Genomic DNA, 20,498 nt, shown 5'->3' on the forward strand with positions numbered 1-20,498 from the left:
CACCCAATGTTGGTGTGGTCTGTCCCTGCAGCTGTTAAGCTAATGCTTGGGACATTCTGCACCAGTGTGTGCCCTGAAAACCTGCTAAGGGGTTGGTGGGCCAGGAAAGGGTAAAGGCCATGGGGCTCCCCAGAAGGAAGATGGAGGACACATGGCTGATGACAGTAGAACAGCCTCTAAGGAAAGTCAGTCTCTCTGCTCTGATTGCTCTGTGCTTCCCACACTGACAGTATGAAGCCCGGGTGCCAGAAAATGCAGTGGGCCATGAGGTGCAGAGGCTGACAGTGACTGATCTGGATGCCCCCAACTCAACAGCGTGGCATGCCATCTACCGCATTGTGGGAGGTGACGATGGGGACCATTTTACCATCACCACCCACCCTGAGAGCAACCAGGGCATCTTGACAACCAGGAAGGTGAGTTTCTTTGAACTTAAACAAAGGACACACCTGGGACAGCCAGGATTCCAGCCTCCAGGACAAGGGAGCCACAGGTGAGTCACTGATTCAATTGAAGCACATCAATGGATTCTTCCCAGAACCCAGTTTCCACAGGCCACCTCCAGAGTCGTCTCTCAGAATCTGTTTTATTAGAATCATGCTAATTTTGCATTTACTCAGCAACACACATCTAGGTATTTAGATGTGAAAAGTTTCAAATTATTTAGTAGGCCAGGCTCAGTGGGGCTTGCCTATAATCCAAGTTCTTGGGAGGCTTAAGCAGGAAGATTACAAGTTGGTTTATATTCAAAACATTCTATACTCTAATTATGAACAGGTGTTTTACACCCGCAGATGTAGGAATGTCTTAAGGGATATTGGCAAGTTACATGGGATATGGGATCAGTCTTAACACTGTGGGAGTGGCATCCATGCCCCAGCATATGAGTAACAATGGCACCCCTAGTCAGACTTTCATAAATTTCTAAAACACTCCCTAGAGGGCATCACCACCCCATTGAAAACCAATATTCTAGGCCTTACTAAGCTAGTTGCCTCTGGGGTGATCCAAGAGACTCCACTAGATGTCTACTCAGGAAACACAGGAGGCTTTGGAGACAGAGAGAGATCCATGTGAGGGATTGTTGCTTGTAGGGGGAGGGCTCGATCCCCTCACTATGGGCTCTTTCCTTCTGACGCCCACAGGCCTCCTCACGAAATGGTGGTTCACGTTCTTCTCTCCTAGGGCTTGGATTTTGAGGCCCAAAACCAGCACACCCTATATGTAACAGTGACCAATGAGGCTCCCTTTGTGGTGAAACTCCCAACCTCCACAGCCACCATAGTGGTCCATGTGGAGGACGTGAACGAGGCCCCTGAGTTTGTCCCACCCTCCAAAGTCATTGAGGCCCAAGAAGGTATCTCCACTGGGGAGGCTATCGGCATCTACACTGCACAGGACCCTGACAAGGAGGATCAAAAGATCAGGTACTCCTCGTGAACTGGCTCCAGTCAGCCAAATGTACCGGTACAGTAGGGCGGGTTGTTCTATTACCATAAAGATTGTTCAGCTGGGCTGGGCACTTAGTAAGACCCTGTCTCAAACTAAAAAGGGCTAGAGATGTGGCTCGGTGGTTAAGTACCCCTCAGTTAAATCGCTGGAACCAAAAAAAAAAAAAAAGTTGTACAATATTTTTGAGTATCACTCTGGCACTGGACCTCTCCTTCCTGCTGTGCTGGAGACAAAAGAGTAGAGGTTCAGGGGAAGGTGGGTCCTCTCTCACCCACATATCCCTGCTGGCTCCCTTCCTGCTATTTTAGTCTCCGTTTCAATGAGATTCATTTTCTCTGTGGTCCTGCTTAAGAGCCCAGAGACCATCTGTATTGGGTCTAAAGAGGTTTGAATGATGACACTAGAATTCATGTGACCCTTCTCAATTATTTCCAGCTACCACATCATGAGAGACCCAGCAGGATGGCTAGCAATGGACCCAGACAGTGGACAAATCACTGCTGCAGGCATCTTGGACCGTGAGGATGAGCGGTTTGTGAAGAACAACGTCTATGAAGTCATGGTTTTGGCCACAGACAATGGTGAGAATTTCCTCCCAAGTTTCCCACAGGGGGATACCTTTGGTTCTCAAATAATATAACACAGCCTGTTCCCTCTGCACAGAGGATTGTGGTGGGATCAGTTCCACCAAACCAGTCGGGAGAGTTGAAAGGGTCCTTTGGGAGTGGGGGTGTCTCTTAAAGGACTGTTCCTAGGGAGACTGGCTATGGTTATGATTATGATTTTTCTGATACCCAAGAGTCAGGAAAGATCCTGAAGACCCCATTCAACCTAAGTTTTTGGTTCACTGAACCCTAAATTGACCTTTAGTTTCCCCTTATAGTTGGGTAACAGAGAATACCTGGAAAATACCATGATTGATTAGTGATTTCACACCACAGTCAGTGGGGGAGTATGATATAATTGACATCTCTGCTTAGCACATAGTGAACCAACACCTTCAGGTTCCCTGAAGCTGATCTGCAAATACCAGACTAGCCCTGAGGTGGCCAATAGGTTTCACTCTGTGGCAGATTATAATGACTATTTGGGTGAAGTGGCTGCAGCTAATCTATGATAGATTGATAATGTCTGCATGGACACATGAGAGATGACTTGATTTTCATGTATTTGTTGTCATCACTGGTTTGATCTGTAATGAAGTTAAGGCATGGAGAGACTTTCAGGTTAGAGCTGGGTGTAGAGCTGGAGTCTGAGATGAATTAAGTCAGTTTTAGGGTAGCTTAACATCAGTTCATCCAGCAACCAAGGGCAGATGCTGAAAAGATGTCATATGTATTGTTATAAACAGGAAGCCCTCCCACCACTGGCACAGGAACTCTTCTCCTAACACTTACTGACATCAACGACCATGGCCCAATTCCTGAGCCCCGTCAAATCATCATCTGCAACCAAAGCCCTGTGCCTCAAGTGCTGAACATCACAGACAAGGACCTGTCCCCCCACTCCTCCCCTTTCCAGGCCCAGCTAACACATGACTCGGATATCTACTGGATGGCAGAAGTCAGTGAAAAAGGTAACTTAAGTGGTGGTAGCAGGTGAGGTCTACCCCACACTAGCACGATGCACAAATTCTTATTCCAGCATTTTTGGGGTCACAGATAATGATCTCCACAAGAACATCAGTCAGATGCTATTTATGGGCTAGGGTTGTATCTCAGTGGCAGATCACTTTCTTAGCATGTGCAAGGACATGTATTTGATGTCCAGCACCACACACGCATAAAGCAGCCAGGCATAGTGGCACATGCCTATAATCCCAAACACTCAGGATGCTGAAACAAGAGGGTAGCAAGTTTGAGGCCAGCCTGGACAATTTATCAAAATCTTGCCTTAAAATAAAAATCATTTTAACTGGGCTGGGGATGTATCTCAGTAGTAGAGCACTTACTTGCATGTGATGTGTGAGGCCCCCAGTACCACACCAAAAAAAAAAAAAAGAAGAAAGAAAAAGTGCATGGTAGCATATGCCTGTAATCTCAGACCTTGGAAGGCTGAGGCAGGAGGATCACACATTCAAGGCCAGCTTTAGCACCTTAGTGCGACCCTAGACAACTTAGCAAGACTCTGTCTCAAAACACTTTTAAAAAGAAGGGCTGGGGGGCTGGGGATGTGGCTCAAGCGATAGCGCACTCGCCTGGCGTGCAGGCCCGGGTTTGATCCTCAGCACCACATACAAACAAAGATGTTGTGTCCGCCGAGAACTAAAAAATAAATATTAAAAAATTCTCTCTCTCTCTCTTTCTCTCTCTCTCTCTCTCTCTCTCTCTCCCTCTCCCCCCCCCCCACTCTCTCTTTAAAAAAAAAAAAATATTTAAAAAGAAGGGCTGGGGAAGAAGGCTAGTGTAAGAATTCTATTGGAAGCCTTTGGAATCTCATAGGAACTCTGAAAGATATTTCTAGTCCATCTGGCCTTTCTATGCAAATGGGAAAAACAGGGCCCAGTGAGAGAGGAAGTGACTTGTCCAGTATTACATAGCAAGAGTTAGGGCTCCAAGCCTGTTGTGGTGTCACTCGCCTGTAATCCCAGCAGCTCAGGAGGCTGGGGCAGGAGAATTGCAAGTTTGAGGGCATCCTCGGAAACTTAGCAAACCCCATCTCAAAAAAATAAAAAGAACTGGGGATGTAGCTTAGTGGCAAAATGCCCATGGATCTCCAGTACAGGCTGGGAGTGTAGTTCATTGGCAGAGCACATGCTTAGCATGTGCAAAGCCTTTGGTTGGATCCTCAGTACTGCAAAAAGAAAAAGGATTGCAGCACAGCAATTATAGCTAACACTCTCAGCAAGCTTAGTAGGCCAAACATCACCTCACGTGCTCCACCCTGGAGTACTTAATCCCCACATCGATGCTATGAAGAAGGTACTGTTGTCTCTGCCTCACACACATATTTTACAGATGAGGAAATCAAATACAGAGGCTTAAATATCTTGACAGAGGCATTATTATGGCTAGAAAATACTTTCATGGAGGTTTTAGTCCAGGTATCTGACTTATCATTATATTCTGTTGTGTACCATTGATGGGACCCTGGCAATATGCAAAAGCTTTTTCTTTTTTTTTCCTTATTTTATCTTTCTACCAATCTCTAGTCAGCATTTTCATCCCCACATATAGATAAGAATGAGGCTTGAGGTTAACTAACATGCCCAAGGGTATAGCATAGGTGATAATTAGGAGTTGAAGCAGGCTTGGACTCCAGAGCCCCTGGCCCTCCTGTTCCCAGCCTACTTCCCTGTCCTGCTTCTCTCTGGGCCACTGTTTTGAAGTTCTTAGCCTTCAGGATTTTTCAGTTGTTGTATGGACCGGAGAGGAGTGAGTCGGACCCTAAGTACCAATAAGGCTATGAGAAAAACTGCCTTACCTTGGCTTAAGGTGCTTCTTAGGGATGGGAATCCCCAGGAGAGAAATGGAGAACCAATACATTCAGTTTCTACCCCAAAGAAACCAAATAACCCCATTTCTGTTACTGCTGCTAAGCCCAGGTCTGCAAGAACTTGGGAGACCTCCTTCAGACACCCACATTATCTCATTTTTTGATTCCTGTGATTTGGACGTATACATCTACCTTTCCTTGGGAGTCCAAATTGGTCTCCTCTGTCACCCTCTTGTGGCCTAGAAACCATTTTTTTTTTTTTCTCCCTGAACATACCATGGAAGAGCTTAAACCAGAAATGCCTTAGTTCAATACCTGACCCCTCCATTGACTTTTCACCAGCTTTGTGACTGTGTGCAAATTATAGAACCTGGGCCTCAGGTTCCTTATGTGTGGGATGGGTCAGTATTTCTGTCTACTTCCTTGTTATAAAGTAGTAAATTAAATATGATTAAATAGGTGAATGCATGAAAGTCCATACTTAGTTCAGGTGAGCTGTCATCTTCAAGGCCTGTATTTCCCAGTAACCTTCTCAGATCTGGCTCATGGAAGTGTGAACATTATGCCCAAATCCCCAAAAAACCAATCCTTGAACACAGTACTGATATCTGTTTTTTTGTTTTAATTTACTTTTTCTCTTTGCCCTTGTCCTTGTCATCAGGGGAATTCATCCACACTTTACGTATGTGACTTTGGGCTAGTTACTTGACTCCCTCGGCCTCAATTTCTACTTTTGTAAAATGAAGTTAATTGCATTACTTGCCTCTCAAAGTTGTGGTGAGGGTTAAGGTAGGGCCTGGCAGATAGTAAGCATCTATTTAGTCACTGCCACCACTATCATTAACAGCAACTGAGAAATCAGCCCTAGAGCATGGTGCCAGTGTTTGGTGACATATCCCGTGTTGGCCTCTCCACACAGTAGACCAGATACTCAGTTTGCAGAAGTATCTCTGCCTGCCACTGCTAAATGGGAACAGGGTGAATTCTGCCTCTGGCCTTCTTACTTAGAGTGTACAGATCCTTTTAACTAGAAGTGGCTTGAGGTCAGTGCTGAAATAGCTTGTAAGCCTGAGGGGTGGGTTAGAAACTCAGAGGTTGGTTGTGAGTACCAGTGATTAGTGGGTGAGAGATGCCACAATGTTGGGGATAATCCTGCAGGATGAAAAATGTTCCACCCATGCTGTTTGTGCCTCTCTTGAGAAAGGTGGGTCTGAACTGAAGGCCTTTCTTCAAAGAGACCCCTGACCCTGTATTCCTCACTTACAACCTACGCCCCTCCCTACTCTGGGTTTGCCACAGTTTCTCCCGAGTGCTTGAATTGTGGGCCACTGAACTTCGCTTCTGCTCTGTGCTTAGCCTGTTACTTCCCTGAGCCTTTGAAGGCTAGCTAGTTGGTCAAATTACTGCTCACCTGAACTAAGTATGGACTAAGTATGCATTCACCTATTTAATCTTCATGACATATTTCTGGCATCCCTGAACTTGTGTGTAATCACTAATGCTTTGATAACATGGGTTAGCATCCTGTCTGATTGGTTTAATATACCACTATGTAACCAAGTCACATGCATTTGGATTTAGTTGTCATCACATGGAAATATAGGTACTTCATATTTAATCATGCTGGGCACAATTGGCACCCACCTGAAATCCCAGCGACCCTGTAGTCTGAGGCAGGAGGATCACAAGTTCAAGACCAACCTAGGCCACTTAGTGGGTCCTGAGCAACTTATCAAGACCCTGTCTCAAAAAAGTGCCCCTGGATTCAATCCCTGGTATCCCCCCTGAAAAAAATTAAATCATGTAGTTGAGGTATAAATTTTTATTATAAAAGCAAAATAATGGCTGGGCACAGTGGTGTACACCTCTGATCCCAGCTACACAGGAAGCTGAGGCAGGAAGAAGCACAAATTCAAGACCAGCCATTAGGCAAATTAGCAAGTCCCTTCGTGTTAAGTCAGTTTTTTGTCCCTGTGACCAAAATACATGACAGGAACAACTTAGAGAAGGAAAAGTTTACTTTGGGCTAAGGTTTCAAAGGTTTGTTCCACAGTTGGACCAACTCCATTACTCTGGGTTCGAGGTGAGGCAGAACATCATGGCAGGGGGCAAGGCAGAGGAAAGCTGCTCAGCTCATGGTATTTGGGAAGCAGAGAGGGAGGGCGCATGCAAGAGGGTGCAACCAGATATAATGCCCTGGAGCACACCTCCAGTGACCTACTTCTTCCAGCCACGCCCCACCTCCCTATAGTTACCACCAATATAGTCTACTCGAATTTTTAATCCATCAAATGGACTAATCCACCATTAATCCAGGTTAGAGCTCTCATAATCATTTCACCTCTGAACATTACTACATTGTCTTTCACATGGCTTTTGGGGGACACTAAAGATCCAAACTACAACACCCTATTTCAAAATTTTTTATTTAGCTGGACACAGTGGCACACACCTGTAATCCCAATAGCTCAGAGGCTGAAGCAGGAGGATCACAAGTTCAAAGCCAGCCTCAGCAAAAAAGCAATGTACTAAGGAATTCAGTGAGAACCTGTCTCTAAATAAAAATTCAGAATAGGTCTGGGATGAGGCTCAGTGGTCAAGGGCCCCTGAGTTCAATCCCTAGTACCAAAAAAAAAAAAGTATTTCTTCTTTGGTACTGGTGATTGAACCCAGGAGCCCTCTACCACTGAGCCACATGCCCCATCCTTTTGATTTTTGATATAGGGCCTCACTAAGTTGCTGAGGCTAGTCTCAAACTTGGAATCCTCCTGCCTTGACCTCATGAGTTGCTGGGATTATAGGCCTGTCTTACCATGTTCAGCTTAAAATATTTTTTAAAAAGAGCTGGGGGATGTGTAGCTCAGTGATAGAGCACTTGCCTAGCATGAGCAAGATACTGGGTTCAGTCTCCAGGGCTCAGTCCCCATTACTAATAAATAAATAAATAAATAGATAGCTAAATAAATGGCAAAATGATGCAATAATAAGTAAGGGCTGGAAATGCAGTTCAGGGGTAGAGCAATTGCCTGCCATGCACAAGAGCCTTGTTCGATCCCCAACACTACATAACCAATAAAGTTGTGATGCGACCCTAGACTACATAACCAATAAAACAAAGTAATTCCCATAATAAATGATAGTGGACATTGAAATATGAAAACAAGTGGCCAATGTAAACATTAAATGATTTAGGTCTATTTCATGGGAAGAATAATATATTCTTTTGAGGCAAAGAACAGTCTAGGAGCTAATGTGTTGATAAATTATTGGGTCCATATCACATAACTGTTAAGGCTTTCATTTTAAAAATACTGTTATTTCATTCATTTATTTCTGCAGTACTGGGGATTGAACCCAGGGCCTAGCATATGCTAGGCAAGTGCTGTGCCACAGACCTATACCTGCAGTCATTTTTTTAAAATTTTATTTTGAGACAAGGTCTTACTAAGTTTCTCAGGCTGGTCTTGAATTTACAATCCTTAGTCGGGATTAAAGGATTGTATGCTACTATGCTTGGCGGTTGTTGATTTTTCTTTAAATGATGAATTAATTTTTATATCCTAATAATTCTGAGACAATGAATTTGCTTTAGCCAGTTGTTGTTGTTGTTGTTGTTATTATTATTATTATTATTATTGGTGCTGGGGATAGAATCCAAGACCTTGCATATACTAAGCATGAACTCTACTACTAAGCTATAATCCCAGCCATAGATATTAATTTTTCAGGATATTTCTCTTTAGCTCAAACGCAGACATTGTTCTCCAATCTCCATCATAATGTATTTAGTTCCAACACTTATGGCATCTCCAGACTAATAAATGCTATGTCCGTTCAGGAGATACAGTGGCCTTGTCCCTAAAGAAGTTTCTGAAGCAAGACACATACGATGTGCACCTTTCTCTCTCTGACCATGGTAACAAGGAGCAGCTAACAGTGATCAGTGCCACTGTGTGCGACTGCCGTGGCCATGTGGACACCTGCCCCATACCCTGGAAGGGCGGTTTCATTCTCCCTGTCTTGGGGGCTGTCCTGGCTCTGCTACGTGAGTACCACACACCTTCTCACTCCAATACTGGAATACTTACAAGACATGATTCTATTTTGAATTGGGACCAAGAAGCTACCAACATGGCCCATCCATTCCTTAGACACTTAATTCCAGGAGTGGTATTCAGTAGACATACTCTGGAGCTTCTGGATTGTACCAGGCATTAGAGATACAAGTGGTTAGCAAATAGATGTGGTCCTGCCATCACATACTCTCAGGCTTGAGCGGTGGTTCCTTAGGCATTAGTAGTACCAGGAATTTGTTAGAAAGGTAGATTCTCAGGTCCCACTTCAGAACTCCAGAATATTAGGGATAGGACTCAGTAAACTGCATTTTGACAAACTCTCAGGGAGGCCGGTCATGGTGGCACTCACCTGTGATCCCAGCTACTCCTGAGACTGAGACAGGAGGATTGCAAGTTTGAAGTTAGTCTCAGCAACTTAGGGAGGCCCTGTTTCAAAATAAAAATAGCTGGAACTATAGTTCAGTCACAGAGTACTCTAGGTTTAATCTCCAGCACAGTTAAAAAAAAAAAAAAACCCCACCAGTATGGGAAGTCTGACAATAAATGATACCGAATTATAGTGGGAAGGAATGGAGTTGGAGTCGGGCTGCTTCTAGGAGGAAGTGATTATGCCCAAACCTAAAGGTAAAGCCATGTATATGCGTGGAGAGTGGGTCGAGAGGAGACAGCCCAGGAAAGGTTCCAAAGTGGGAAACTGCTAGTATATTTGAGAAACTCAGAAGAGGCCAGTGTGTTGACTTTAGTGTGTGTGTGTGTGTGTGTGTGTGTGTGTGTGTGAGCGGGTGAGTGTGTGGCGGGGGTTGGAGGCATATGCAGGGCCAGTCATGTAAGCTTTGGTAAGTAGTTGGGTTTTTCCTAGGTGCAGGGAGAGCCATTGTAGTGTGTTAAGCTTTGGCTGTTAAGTGGGGGCTCTAAGGTTGGGTGGGGCTCTGTGGTTGGGATGTGGTTGGGGGTGAATATTCACATTTCCCAATTCTTTCAGTCCTCCTGCTGGTGCTCCTCTTATTGGTGAGAAAGAAGCGGAAGGTCAAAGAGCCCCTTCTGCTCCCAGAAGATGACACCCGTGACAATGTTTTCTATTATGGTGAAGAGGGTGGTGGTGAAGAGGACCAGGTGAGCCACTGAGGCAGGGGTCGTTGGGTCAACTAACTGACCACATTAGCTGCACTGACCAGCCCTGGAAGATCAGTCTTCAACAGGATTGACTATCAGCTTCTCTTCTGAGGGGATATGGTCCCTCACTGGTCTCTGTGGTCCAGCCAATGGACCTCAATCAAAACTGCACTTAATTGGGGAAGATAGGGAGAGTAGGAATGAGGACTTACAGAAATTTCTATAGAGGAAATTTCCTATAGAGGAAAGGGAGGCTCTGCAAGGTCCTCTGATGACCTGAGCCCTTGCAGATGACATTATCAGTCTTCCAAGACCTACCTATGAACCCTCGCATTCAAAGGATGAAGTGTAACTGGTGGGGAGAGGTCTCAATCCTGTGTTCTCATTTCTTTTCCTGAAGGATTATGATATCACCCAACTCCACCGGGGTCTAGAGGCCAGGCCTGAGGTAATTCTCCGCAATGATGTTGCACCAACCTTCATCCCTACACCCATGTACCGGCCCCGGCCAGCCAACCCGGATGAAATTGGCAACTTCATCATTGAGGTAAGAAATGACGGGCCAGCCTAGCACAGCCCTTTAATTAAATCTAGCATCAGCAGCTCAGGAGAACAAGCATGGCTCTGGATTCGTGTTTCTGGGTTTGAATTCTGGCTCCACCACCAACCAGCTGTATGATCTCTGTATGTTTGAGTATCTCTGGGCCTCTGTTTCCTCCTCCATGAAATACAGTTTTGCAGACTACTTAAGAATAGGTTGGAGCCTGGCACAATGGCACACGCCTATAATCCCAGCAGCTCAGGAGGCTGAGGAAGGAGGATCAAAAGTTCAAAGCCAGCCTCAGTAACTTAGTGAGGCCCTAAGCAACTCAGTGAGACCCTGTCTCTAAATAAAATATAAAAAATTTTTAAAAAGGGGGCTGGAGAAATGACTCAGTGGTTAAGTGCCCCTGGATTCAATTCCTGGTACCAAAAAAATAAAGAAAGAAAGAGTAGATTAGAAATAATTTATTCGTTTATTCAAACATAGTAGTTGTTAGGAGAATATTCTGGAATTAGACTACCTGGGTTTGAATTCTAAAGATTCTAGGTGATTCCAATGTAGAGGAAAATTTAGAATCTCTTTTATGAATTACTTCATGAATTGCTTCAAATGAGGAAGCTCTAGAAACTGTGGCTTCGGCACCTTCCTGCCTTTGGAATCACCTGGGACTTCAGAGGCCATCAGAACTTACCCCAGGGACTGGAATCCATTGATCTGGCTGGGATCTGGGTTTTAATTCTGAAAATAAATCAAAGATGAAGAACCAGTGAACTAGACATATGGGAGGTCTATGATATGAGCCCAGCATAGCGATCAATGAGTGGCTGTCTTTAACAGAAAAAGAGAAAAAAAAAATTAGATGAAATTCACAACTAATTGGGTGGGGTGTATTCATCTGTGGCAGTGGATAGAATCCTGGGTGGGAGGTCAGGAGGCCTCAGCCCTGACTCAAACCCTCTGCCTCAGTCCTTTCTTCTGCAGAGATGGATAAATAATCCAGTGGTGAGCCTCTATTCTTTAACCTGAGCATGTTTGGAAGAGTGTGGTGCAAAAAACAAGTGTCTCACACAAGGGGAAAAGCTGCTCAGGGTACCTGGTTCCCAGAGGATGCTTTGGAGCTAAATACTTGGAGCTCATCCTTCCAGTTAAATGCAGAAGTTTCCAGAATGACTGCATTTGGGGCATTTTGCAAATGCTGTCTCATTTAAACCCCACATCATTTTACAAATGATAAAATAGTGTCCAACTATGTACTAGGTAAAGCTTTACATGTATTCATTTATTCCTCTAAAACTGTGACATGTTACCATTTTACAGACAGGGAACAGAAGCATACAGCAGTTCAGAGATGCCCAGAGTCCCAAAACCAGTGTGTGGAGACTGAGTTCAGGCACAGTCTGTTTGCAGGGTCCCTGCCCTTCACCACTGGTGTGTGTTGCCCCGAGCTGCCATGCTGAGTCCCTGTGCTAACTGCTTTCTAGGCTTTGTGTTTCATTTCAACCTTCGAAGCCTTGAGGGAGAGGAGTGCTGGCCAGGCAGCTGAGGAAAGGGGGGCTCTGCAAGGTCCTCTGATGACCTGAGCCCTTGCAGCTGAGCCTCAGGCCCAGTGCTCCTGACTCCTGCTCTCTGTTGCACAGAACCTGAAGGCCGCCAACACAGACCCTGCAGCCCCACCGTACGACTCCCTACTAGTGTTCGACTACGAGGGCAGTGGCTCTGATGCTGCCTCCCTGAGCTCCTTGACCTCCTCGGCCTCTGACCAAGACCAGGATTATGATTATCTGAACGAGTGGGGCAGTCGCTTCAAGAAGCTGGCGGACATGTACGGAGGCGGTGAGGATGACTAGGCTGCTGCGCCAGGAATAAAATGTCAGGCCACAGCAGCCTCTCGAAGGGGTCTCAGTCCCCACTTAAGCCAAGGACTTCGGAGCTTGTCAAGAAGAGGCCTGAGCAACTCGGAAGGAAGAGGATGCAAGTCTGCCATAAGCCCGTCCGTATGGAAGGATGTGACAGTTAGACTTCACCCCTGACCACCTCAGACCACCTCTCAGCCTCATCAGGGTTGCCTCAGACCAAAATTCCAGATGTTTCTTACCTGCCATAAAGTGCTCAGCCCATATCCTGGGCCTGGACCGTCTCTGATGCTCCATGATGACTTTCCCTCTGGAATGGAACCTTATCTTAGAAAGAGGCCTCTTACGGTATTCCTATTTTTTGTTTTATTTTTGTGGTGCTTGGAATTGAACCCAAGGCCTTGAGCATGCTAGGCAAGAGCTCTACCGCTGAGCTATCTCCTCAGCCCCCCTGTGTTTTGTTTTTGTTGTGTTTTAATGCTGTTATTTAGAGTCTTCTCAGTGTCCCCTCAGCCCTCCAGAAGCGCAGCCTGCAGGGTTTACTGCCCTCGTGCATTCCTCCGATCCCCAGACCCTGAGGCCTCCTACTTGCATTTTTATACTGTGTGTGTCTAGGTTGTCCTGTATTTTTTTACTTTCCCTATTGTGTGCTGTAGAAGGTGATGACAATCGTATAAATGTACTAGAAGTGTTTTTATTAAAGGAACTTTTCCCAGAGATGCCAGTGGAGTAAAAATTTTTTTTAACTTCTTTATTGACATCTAAGTGCCTCACCACACCATTCCCCCTGCTAAGGTTCATATCAGTGGTTGTTACCATTTTCCGCATTGTGCAAAGGGACTAGGCTCTTCTACCCCCACTGGCTTCCTCCCAGCTTCCCTCTGTGGTAGAGGAAGCTCAGGGTTCGCCTACATACTCAGGTGAGTCCAGCGGCAGGTAGGGGGTTATGGTGGAGGGGTACGGACCTGTCCTCTCCCTGCAAATTCAGAGCTGCTCCTCTGTGGCAAAACCATTCACCTCTTTCCCCTTGGGCTGAGTGCCACCAGAGCCCAGGTGAGGTTGCTTAGCCTCTACCTGCCTCAGATTTTTCATTTATAAAATGGGGAGTTTTATGTGATTCAATGAATTAATATCTGGTGCATGGATGGTGCTATTTGTTAATTAGAAACCACTGCAACTTAGAACTTTTAGATCCAGATGGCACTTAACTTCCATTGTTTCCTTTAAACATACCCTCATACTCAGCCTCTGAGGAGGTTTCCCTGCTTTAAAGAATGGTCTTTTGGGGGGCTGGGATGGGTCTCATTGGTAAAGTACTCGTCTAGTATGTGTGAGGCACTAGGTTTGATCCTCAGCACCATATAAAAAATAATGAATAAAGATATTTTTTTTAAAAAAAGAATGGCCTCATTGTTGGGTTTTTATTTTTCTTAAATAATACCTGGTCATCATCAAAAGCAGGCAAAATGGGGGTGGGGGGCGAGGATAGAGAACCCACCCAGAATATCAGGGAAATTGGAACATTTCCGATAAGACCAGGGCTCAAGTGCAGGAGTAAGGATGAGGAATCAAAGATAGAAGATTCCATTTGTGCCTCTGTTAAAGGAAAGATCAAATTTTTCAATAAAACAAAAGAATCTAAAATAGAGCTAAAGGAATTGCTAGGGTTGAAATAAGTGTTTCCTTCCCCAAAAGTGACCAATTCTTTTTTTAAAAAAAAATATTTATTTAGATACTGGGGATTGAACCTCAGGGTGCTTTACCACTGAGCTACATCCCCAGCCCTTTTTATTTTTGAGATAGTCTCACTAAGTGGGACTGGCCTTGAACTTATGATTCTCCTTGCCTTAGCCTCCTAAATAGCTGAGATTCCACCATGCCCAGTGAGAGTAACTAATTCTTCAAAGCAGCTGTACTCAAAAGTCCAGACCTTGACCCAACAACACTAGTCTCACCTACTGAATTGGGCCTGCAGTCTGGTTTAACCACCACCCCCACAGGTGATTCTGACACAAAGGTTTTTCACCTAGGCTCTGACAGTGGAGGTCCTTGGATGGAGAAGTCAAAAGGGAATCTAATAGATTTCTCATTATTCTTGGTCCATAGTGCCTTAGCCCTCCGCCAAGACTGCCTCCTGTCTTTCCTCCCAAGCCACAGCTCCTGGTTCCCACTGCCTCAGATCCCCACAGCCAGGGACCTGATGCTTTTGCTGATAATCCCCCTCCACCAGGACCCTATTATTCTGGCTGATAAGGGGGTATGGGAGGATTGGGTGTCCCAGTTAGCTGCCTCTGTGGCCCCTTATTTTCAGCTCCTTTCACAGAAGCCTGAATGAAGCAGGAAAACTTATCTTAAGCTACAACTAATTGTAAAACCAAATAGCCACTGTTCAGCTGGACTTTTCTCTGGAGACTTCTGGAGGGAGTTGAGGAGGTACAGCAACCTTCCCCAGCTAAGCCTGGCCTCTGTGGATGGACCTAGATTCTTGCAGTGATGAAGCCAGTCACCAACCTCTGAATTAAAAAGAATGGGCCTACGGTGCCTATCTCTGAAATCCCAGCAACTTGGGAGACTGAGACAGGAAGAACACAAGTTCAAGGCCAGCCTCAGTAATTTAGCAAGGCCCTAAGCAATTTAGCAAGAAACTGTCTCAAAATAAAAAATGAAAAGGCCTGGGGATATAGCTCAGTGGTAACCCTGGGTTCAATCTCCAGTACCAAAAAATTAAAAGTGGAGCTTCACGAGAAGAAGGGGCTGGGCACCCAGAGACCTGTCTCCTCAGCCCCATCTTCCCAATGTGTCTCCTTACATGCAGAATATTTTGAAAACTGCTCCAATCTGCTGTCGTTTTGCAGAAGGGAAAAGATAAAACTCCAAATAAGGAACTCCTTCAGTCCCCTAAAGCAGAACTTGAGACCAGCCAGGCCTGGTCACACCAACAATCCTTTCTCCTTCTCAAAGGGGGTGCAGTAATTCCCATTTGCCCAAGCCCTGGAGAGGCAACAGCAGGTGGCTGTCATCCCTGGAAGGTCAGGTTGCAAGAGGACCCAAATTCCTGTCCCTGCCCATGCTAGGCTTCCTTAACCAATGGGACCCACAAAGAGACATAGAGCTAAGACCCAGTCAGGAAACTGCTAAGGGATGGCCAGTTAGGAAGGGTCCCTTAAGTCAGCTGGGTGATAAGCCTGCCATTGACAGGGTGGAGGGCAGTCCCTTGGGAAGCTCCTTAGCAGCCCACCTGCTGTGTCTTCAGTTCAGCTCTGTGAGCCAACTCCTCTCAGATTAAAGGCAGAGCCTACTCCCATTAAAATAGCCCACCAGGGCTGGTTACAGTGGCTCATGACTATAATCCCAGCAATTTGGGAGGCTAAGGAAGGATCACAAGTTCCAAGGCCAGGCTCAGCAACTTAATGAGGCCCTAAGAAACTCAGTGAAATCCTGTTTCAAAATAAAAAATAAAAAGGGCTGGGGGATGTAACTCAGTAGTAAAACCCCTCTGGGTTAAATCTCCAGTACTCCAAAAATTTTTTAAAGGATTAAAAATGGCTGTGGATACAGCTCATTGGTAAAGCAACTCTGGGTTCAATCCCAGGGTTGGCATGGTTCAGAGCACATCTTGGCACTTCCACCTTGAGGCCTTGGAGAAATCACTTCACTGCTCTGCCTCATATGCTGGCATGCAAGGATTACATAAATTTTCTTGCTATCACTACTAATGTTGTAGTCGAGGGACTGATAGGGCCAATTGTGGCTCCTTTTCTCTACACTCACACCCTGAGTGGAGACTGCATTTCCAGATGGAAATTTCTCAGAAATTCCCAGACTGCGGGAACTTTCAGTGGCTGTGGTTTTCTGAAAGGCTCTTCTCTTCATGCCCAGCAGAGGGCATCACTCACCAAATCACAGCCACAGCGGGCACCTCCCAGCCTGGCCAGCCAAGAACCACAACAGGCAGGAACTGACATGAACATGCTGATGAAGGTGGTGGTGGTGGAGGCAGGTGTTAGCAGCAGCTGTTAATATTTATTGGTTTATGACTGCCCAGAGCCTTCAAATACATGGAGTCCTTTTCTCTTTTTCCCCTGTTGGAAATTTCATTGGGAATTAAACCCAGGGTTGCCTTACCTCTAAGCTACATCCTCAGCCCGTTTTTAAATTTTATTTTGAGATAGGGTCTTGCTAAGTTGCCCAGGCTGACCTTGAATTGGCCTCCCAGTAATCCTTCCCAGTCACTAAGATTACAGGTGTGCGCCATCATACCTGGCACATCCTCCCACTTCTTAACCATGCAGAGGATTTACAGTTACCTTTTTAAAAGGAAACTGATAGCCTCAGCAATTTGGGAGACTGAAGCAGGAGGATCGCAAATTCATGGCAGCCTGGACAAATTAGCAAGACCCTGTCCCAAATTAAAAAAATAAAATGGGCTTGGAATGTGGTTCAGTGGTCAGGTACCCGTGGGTTCAATCACTGGTACCAAAACAAAACAAAAAAAAAGAGCCTATCCTGAGTTCTTTTCTGGGGGAGCTTTTCTTCACAGTGACGAGGAAGCCAGGTTTGTATCTGGACCCTGGGACACAGGGGACTGGGGAGGAATGTGGCTGTGTGAGGAGAATCAGCCCCAATCCCAGGAAACATGGCCGCTCCCTCCTCTTCCCACCCTGTGCTTTGAGGTTCTTTGTGCATGAGTGAGTGTGTGTGTGTGTGTGTGTGTGTGTGTGTGTACACCCCAGCCCATGCTGGTTCTGTCACCGGTCACCCAAAACAGCTTCCATTGACCACCATTTGGGCCTAGGAGTACACATGTGAGCTATGCTGGCTGTTTGCTCAGGAAAGGCCTGGGGAAGACCTGAGGCCATTTGGGCAGGGAATGATCTAGAAGGTAGGGGATGGGGGCAGGTTCTAGTAGTCACAACTCCTTAGCTTTGTAGAGAGGGGCAAAAGGACCACAGCAGAGCCCTCTATAGCTCAGAGCACAGGCCCTTCCTGCACTACTTAAGGGAATTCTCAAAGGGAGACAGACCATTAATAAAGACAAATTAATAAAACACACATGTGGCAAAAGATGAGGCCAAGGAAGAAAGTAGAACTGAGATGGGCATAGGGAAGAAGAGGCTGGGGTAAAGGATCATGTCCCCAGTAGCCAGGGAAGGCCTTATTGAGAAGATGGCATTTGAATTCAAGGACTGAATATATCAGGGGGCAAGCATGGTCACATTAGAAGGAACAGCAAATGCAAAGGCCCAGAGGTGTGCTTCTCAGGGTTTAGCAAGGAGGCCAGTGTGTCTGGAACACAGTGGGAAAGGGCCAGAAAGTAGCTGGATGCAGTGGCACACCCCTGTAATCCCTGATACTTGGAAGCTAAGGCAGGAGGATTGAAAGATCAAGGCCAGCCTGGTCAATTTGAGTCTCAAAATTTAAAATTAAAAGTGCTATGGATGTGTTATAGTGTTTGCCTAATACGCCTGAGACTCTGGGTTTAGTCCCCAGGACCATAAGAAAATAAGTAAATAAAAACAAAAAGAATATGGTAGGAGGTTAGGGAGGTAAGGGCCCTGGTGCCCCATCCTGAGCCTCAGCTGGGTGAAAGCTGAGTTCAGGACATGGCCCAGTCCCACAGAGCCTGGGAAAAGACCTGACTCAGCTCCACCCGGAGCTGGCAAAACCTGATTCTTCCTCTGAGCCATCCTCGGTCACTAAAAGGGAGTTTGGGGCCTGTCTGGGCCTGTGGGCAGCTGCAGAGCTGGCAGGCAGGAGCAGCAAGATTCCTCTCTCTCTCTCTCTCTCTCTCTCTCTTTCTCTCTCTCTCTCTCTCTCTCTCTCTCTCCCCCCCCCCACTGTTGAATGGGGACCCTGCCTGAGAGGACCACTAACTAATCTGAGGGGGCAGAGCCCTGGTTAGATGCAGTCCTTGAGGTGGCATATCTGGGGGTGACTCAGGCTAACCTCTCCCAAGGAGACCCAAAAAAAGGGATGTTAAAAGAACACCCAGTGTTCAATGCCATGCCTGAAGTGTGCACTTTTTTGGAGTCCATAAGTGCCAGCTGCTGTTATTGTTCCTGCTGCTGGTTCTTAGGCCCTCTTCAAGTTAGAGAGAGTTCGGGAGCTGCCGTCCCCTCTGCTGCCCCAGCATTCCTGTGCCCTCTGCCTGGTGAGCCTCAGGGTGTGGCAGCCCAAGAGGAATCTGAGCAGAGATGGGTGGGGTCAGGAATGTGGGGCTCAGTTCCAACCATTTCTGTCCCCATCGCCTTCCAGGAAGCCAGGGCTGGTAGCTGATAGGGCAGGGCAGGGAAGGCCTCAGTGTGTCACCCCAGAGGAACTGAAGACCAAGGCACTCTGGGAAACCAATGCTAACTGATTGCAAAGTTAATTATTCTTTGAGTGTCATGAATTAATACCATGTACCAGACTATATGCTAAGGTTTCACTTTAAATCAAAACCAGATTTCCTCAGAGCCTTTATATTTGCCCTCCACCTGGTATGCCATTCCTCCAGACACCTGTTGGCTCCCATCCTTCCTTCAGACATCATGCAAATACCAACTTATCAGAGATGCCATCCCTGTATTTACCCCCCAACTTTTTTTTTTTTAAGGCAGGGTCTTCTTACATTGCCCAAGCTGGCCTTGAAGTCCTGGGCTCACGTGATCCTCCTGCTCAGCCTCCTAAGTAGCTAGTACTACAGGTGCATGCCACCATGCTCAGCTGGGTAACCCTTTGAAATGTGCAACCCTATGGCCACCACCATACCTTATTTTTTCCATAGCATTAATTCACCATATTGTACTTGGTTTTTTTGTTGTTGTTGTTTTCTTTTTCAGTACTAGGGATTGAACTCAGGGCCTTGTGCATATTAGGCAAGCACTCTACCACTAAGCTATATTCCCAACCCTTTTTAAAAATTTTATTTTGAGACAGAGTATAACCTTGAACTTGTGATCCTTCTGCCTCAGCCTCCTGAGTTGCTGGAATTACAGGCAGGAGTGTGTCACCACACCTGGCTACTGCACTCTATTTTATCTATCTGTCTTGTGTGCCTTCTTCCCCTCTCTGAACATAAGCTCTATGAGGGCATAGACTTTTTTTTTTTTCCACTGCTGTTTCCCCAATCCATAGAATGGTACCTGGCACAAAGGAGATACTCAATAAATATTTGCTGAATAAAGGTTTCTTGCAAGCCGGGTGCAGTAGCAAATGCCTGTAATCCCAGCGGCTCAGGAGGCTGAGGCGAAGGATCGCCAGTTCAAAGTCAGCCTCAGCAAAAAGCAAGGTCCTAAACAACTCATGAGACTCTGTCTCTAAATGAAGCACAAAATAGGGCCGGGGATGTAGCTCAGTGGTTGAATGCCCCTGAGTTCAATCCCTGGTACCCACCCTCCCCCCCCAAAAAAAAGGTCTCTTACAAACTTCCAAAGAAGAAGAGATGTGAAATCCAAGGCCCCAGGCTAGAGGTGTGACTCAGTGGTGGGCCCACCTACCAAGTGTGAGGCCCTAACTTCAATCCTCAGCACCCGCAAGAAAAGAAAAATGGAAACCAAGTCACCCAAGCTTGTACCCACATGGTAAGCTACAAAGCTGAAAGAATCCAGGGACACCACATAAGTTATCTTGTTTCATTAGAACAGCAGAAATTGTCACAGCCATGATTATTCCACTTTACAGAGGGGCAAATGGAGGCTAGAGTGGCAGAGGTGGGAGCTGGCACTGATTCTGTCCTGACCAAGCCATTGTGTCTCAGGCTTTGTGGGGGCAGTGGGATGTGAGACAATCTTAGGTGATACATGAGCAAGATATTAAAATATTGAATGCCTCTAAATCTCAGAGAAATTGTCCCTTTTCAGTCTTCCTTCCATCCTGCTTGTATTGAGGAGAGTTCCTTATTGCACCTTGCACTTACGAGACTTTTTTTTTCTTCCCCTGAGCTGGGGATTGGACCCTGGGCCATATGTTTTGTCTTATAGTTCTTCAAAAAAAAAAAAAAAAAGTTAATTTTCTTTTGAAAGAGATTATTTATATCCATAAAAT

The 20,498-nt window shown here is 45.9% G+C and overlaps 1 protein-coding gene across 2 annotated transcripts in view; it reads left to right on the forward strand.

Annotated features, from left to right (window-relative positions):
* The window catches only part of Cdh3 (cadherin 3), a 45,064-nt gene extending 32,597 nt beyond the window's left edge, over positions 1–12,467 (forward strand). For both annotated transcript variants that reach the window (XM_071604132.1, XM_027933160.2), the window contains 8 exons: positions 231–416; positions 1,186–1,427; positions 1,888–2,033; positions 2,804–3,028; positions 8,726–8,932; positions 9,946–10,076; positions 10,477–10,623; positions 12,258–12,467. In XM_071604132.1, the coding sequence (XP_071460233.1) occupies positions 231–416; positions 1,186–1,427; positions 1,888–2,033; positions 2,804–3,028; positions 8,726–8,932; positions 9,946–10,076; positions 10,477–10,623; positions 12,258–12,467 (1,494 nt within the window). The remainder of the gene's footprint in view (positions 1–230; positions 417–1,185; positions 1,428–1,887; positions 2,034–2,803; positions 3,029–8,725; positions 8,933–9,945; positions 10,077–10,476; positions 10,624–12,257) is intronic.
* The last annotated feature ends 8,031 nt before the right edge of the window (positions 12,468–20,498 follow it).

Source organism: Marmota flaviventris, chromosome 18, assembly GCF_047511675.1.
Source record: "Marmota flaviventris isolate mMarFla1 chromosome 18, mMarFla1.hap1, whole genome shotgun sequence".
Lineage (NCBI taxonomy): Eukaryota > Metazoa > Chordata > Mammalia > Rodentia > Sciuridae > Marmota > Marmota flaviventris.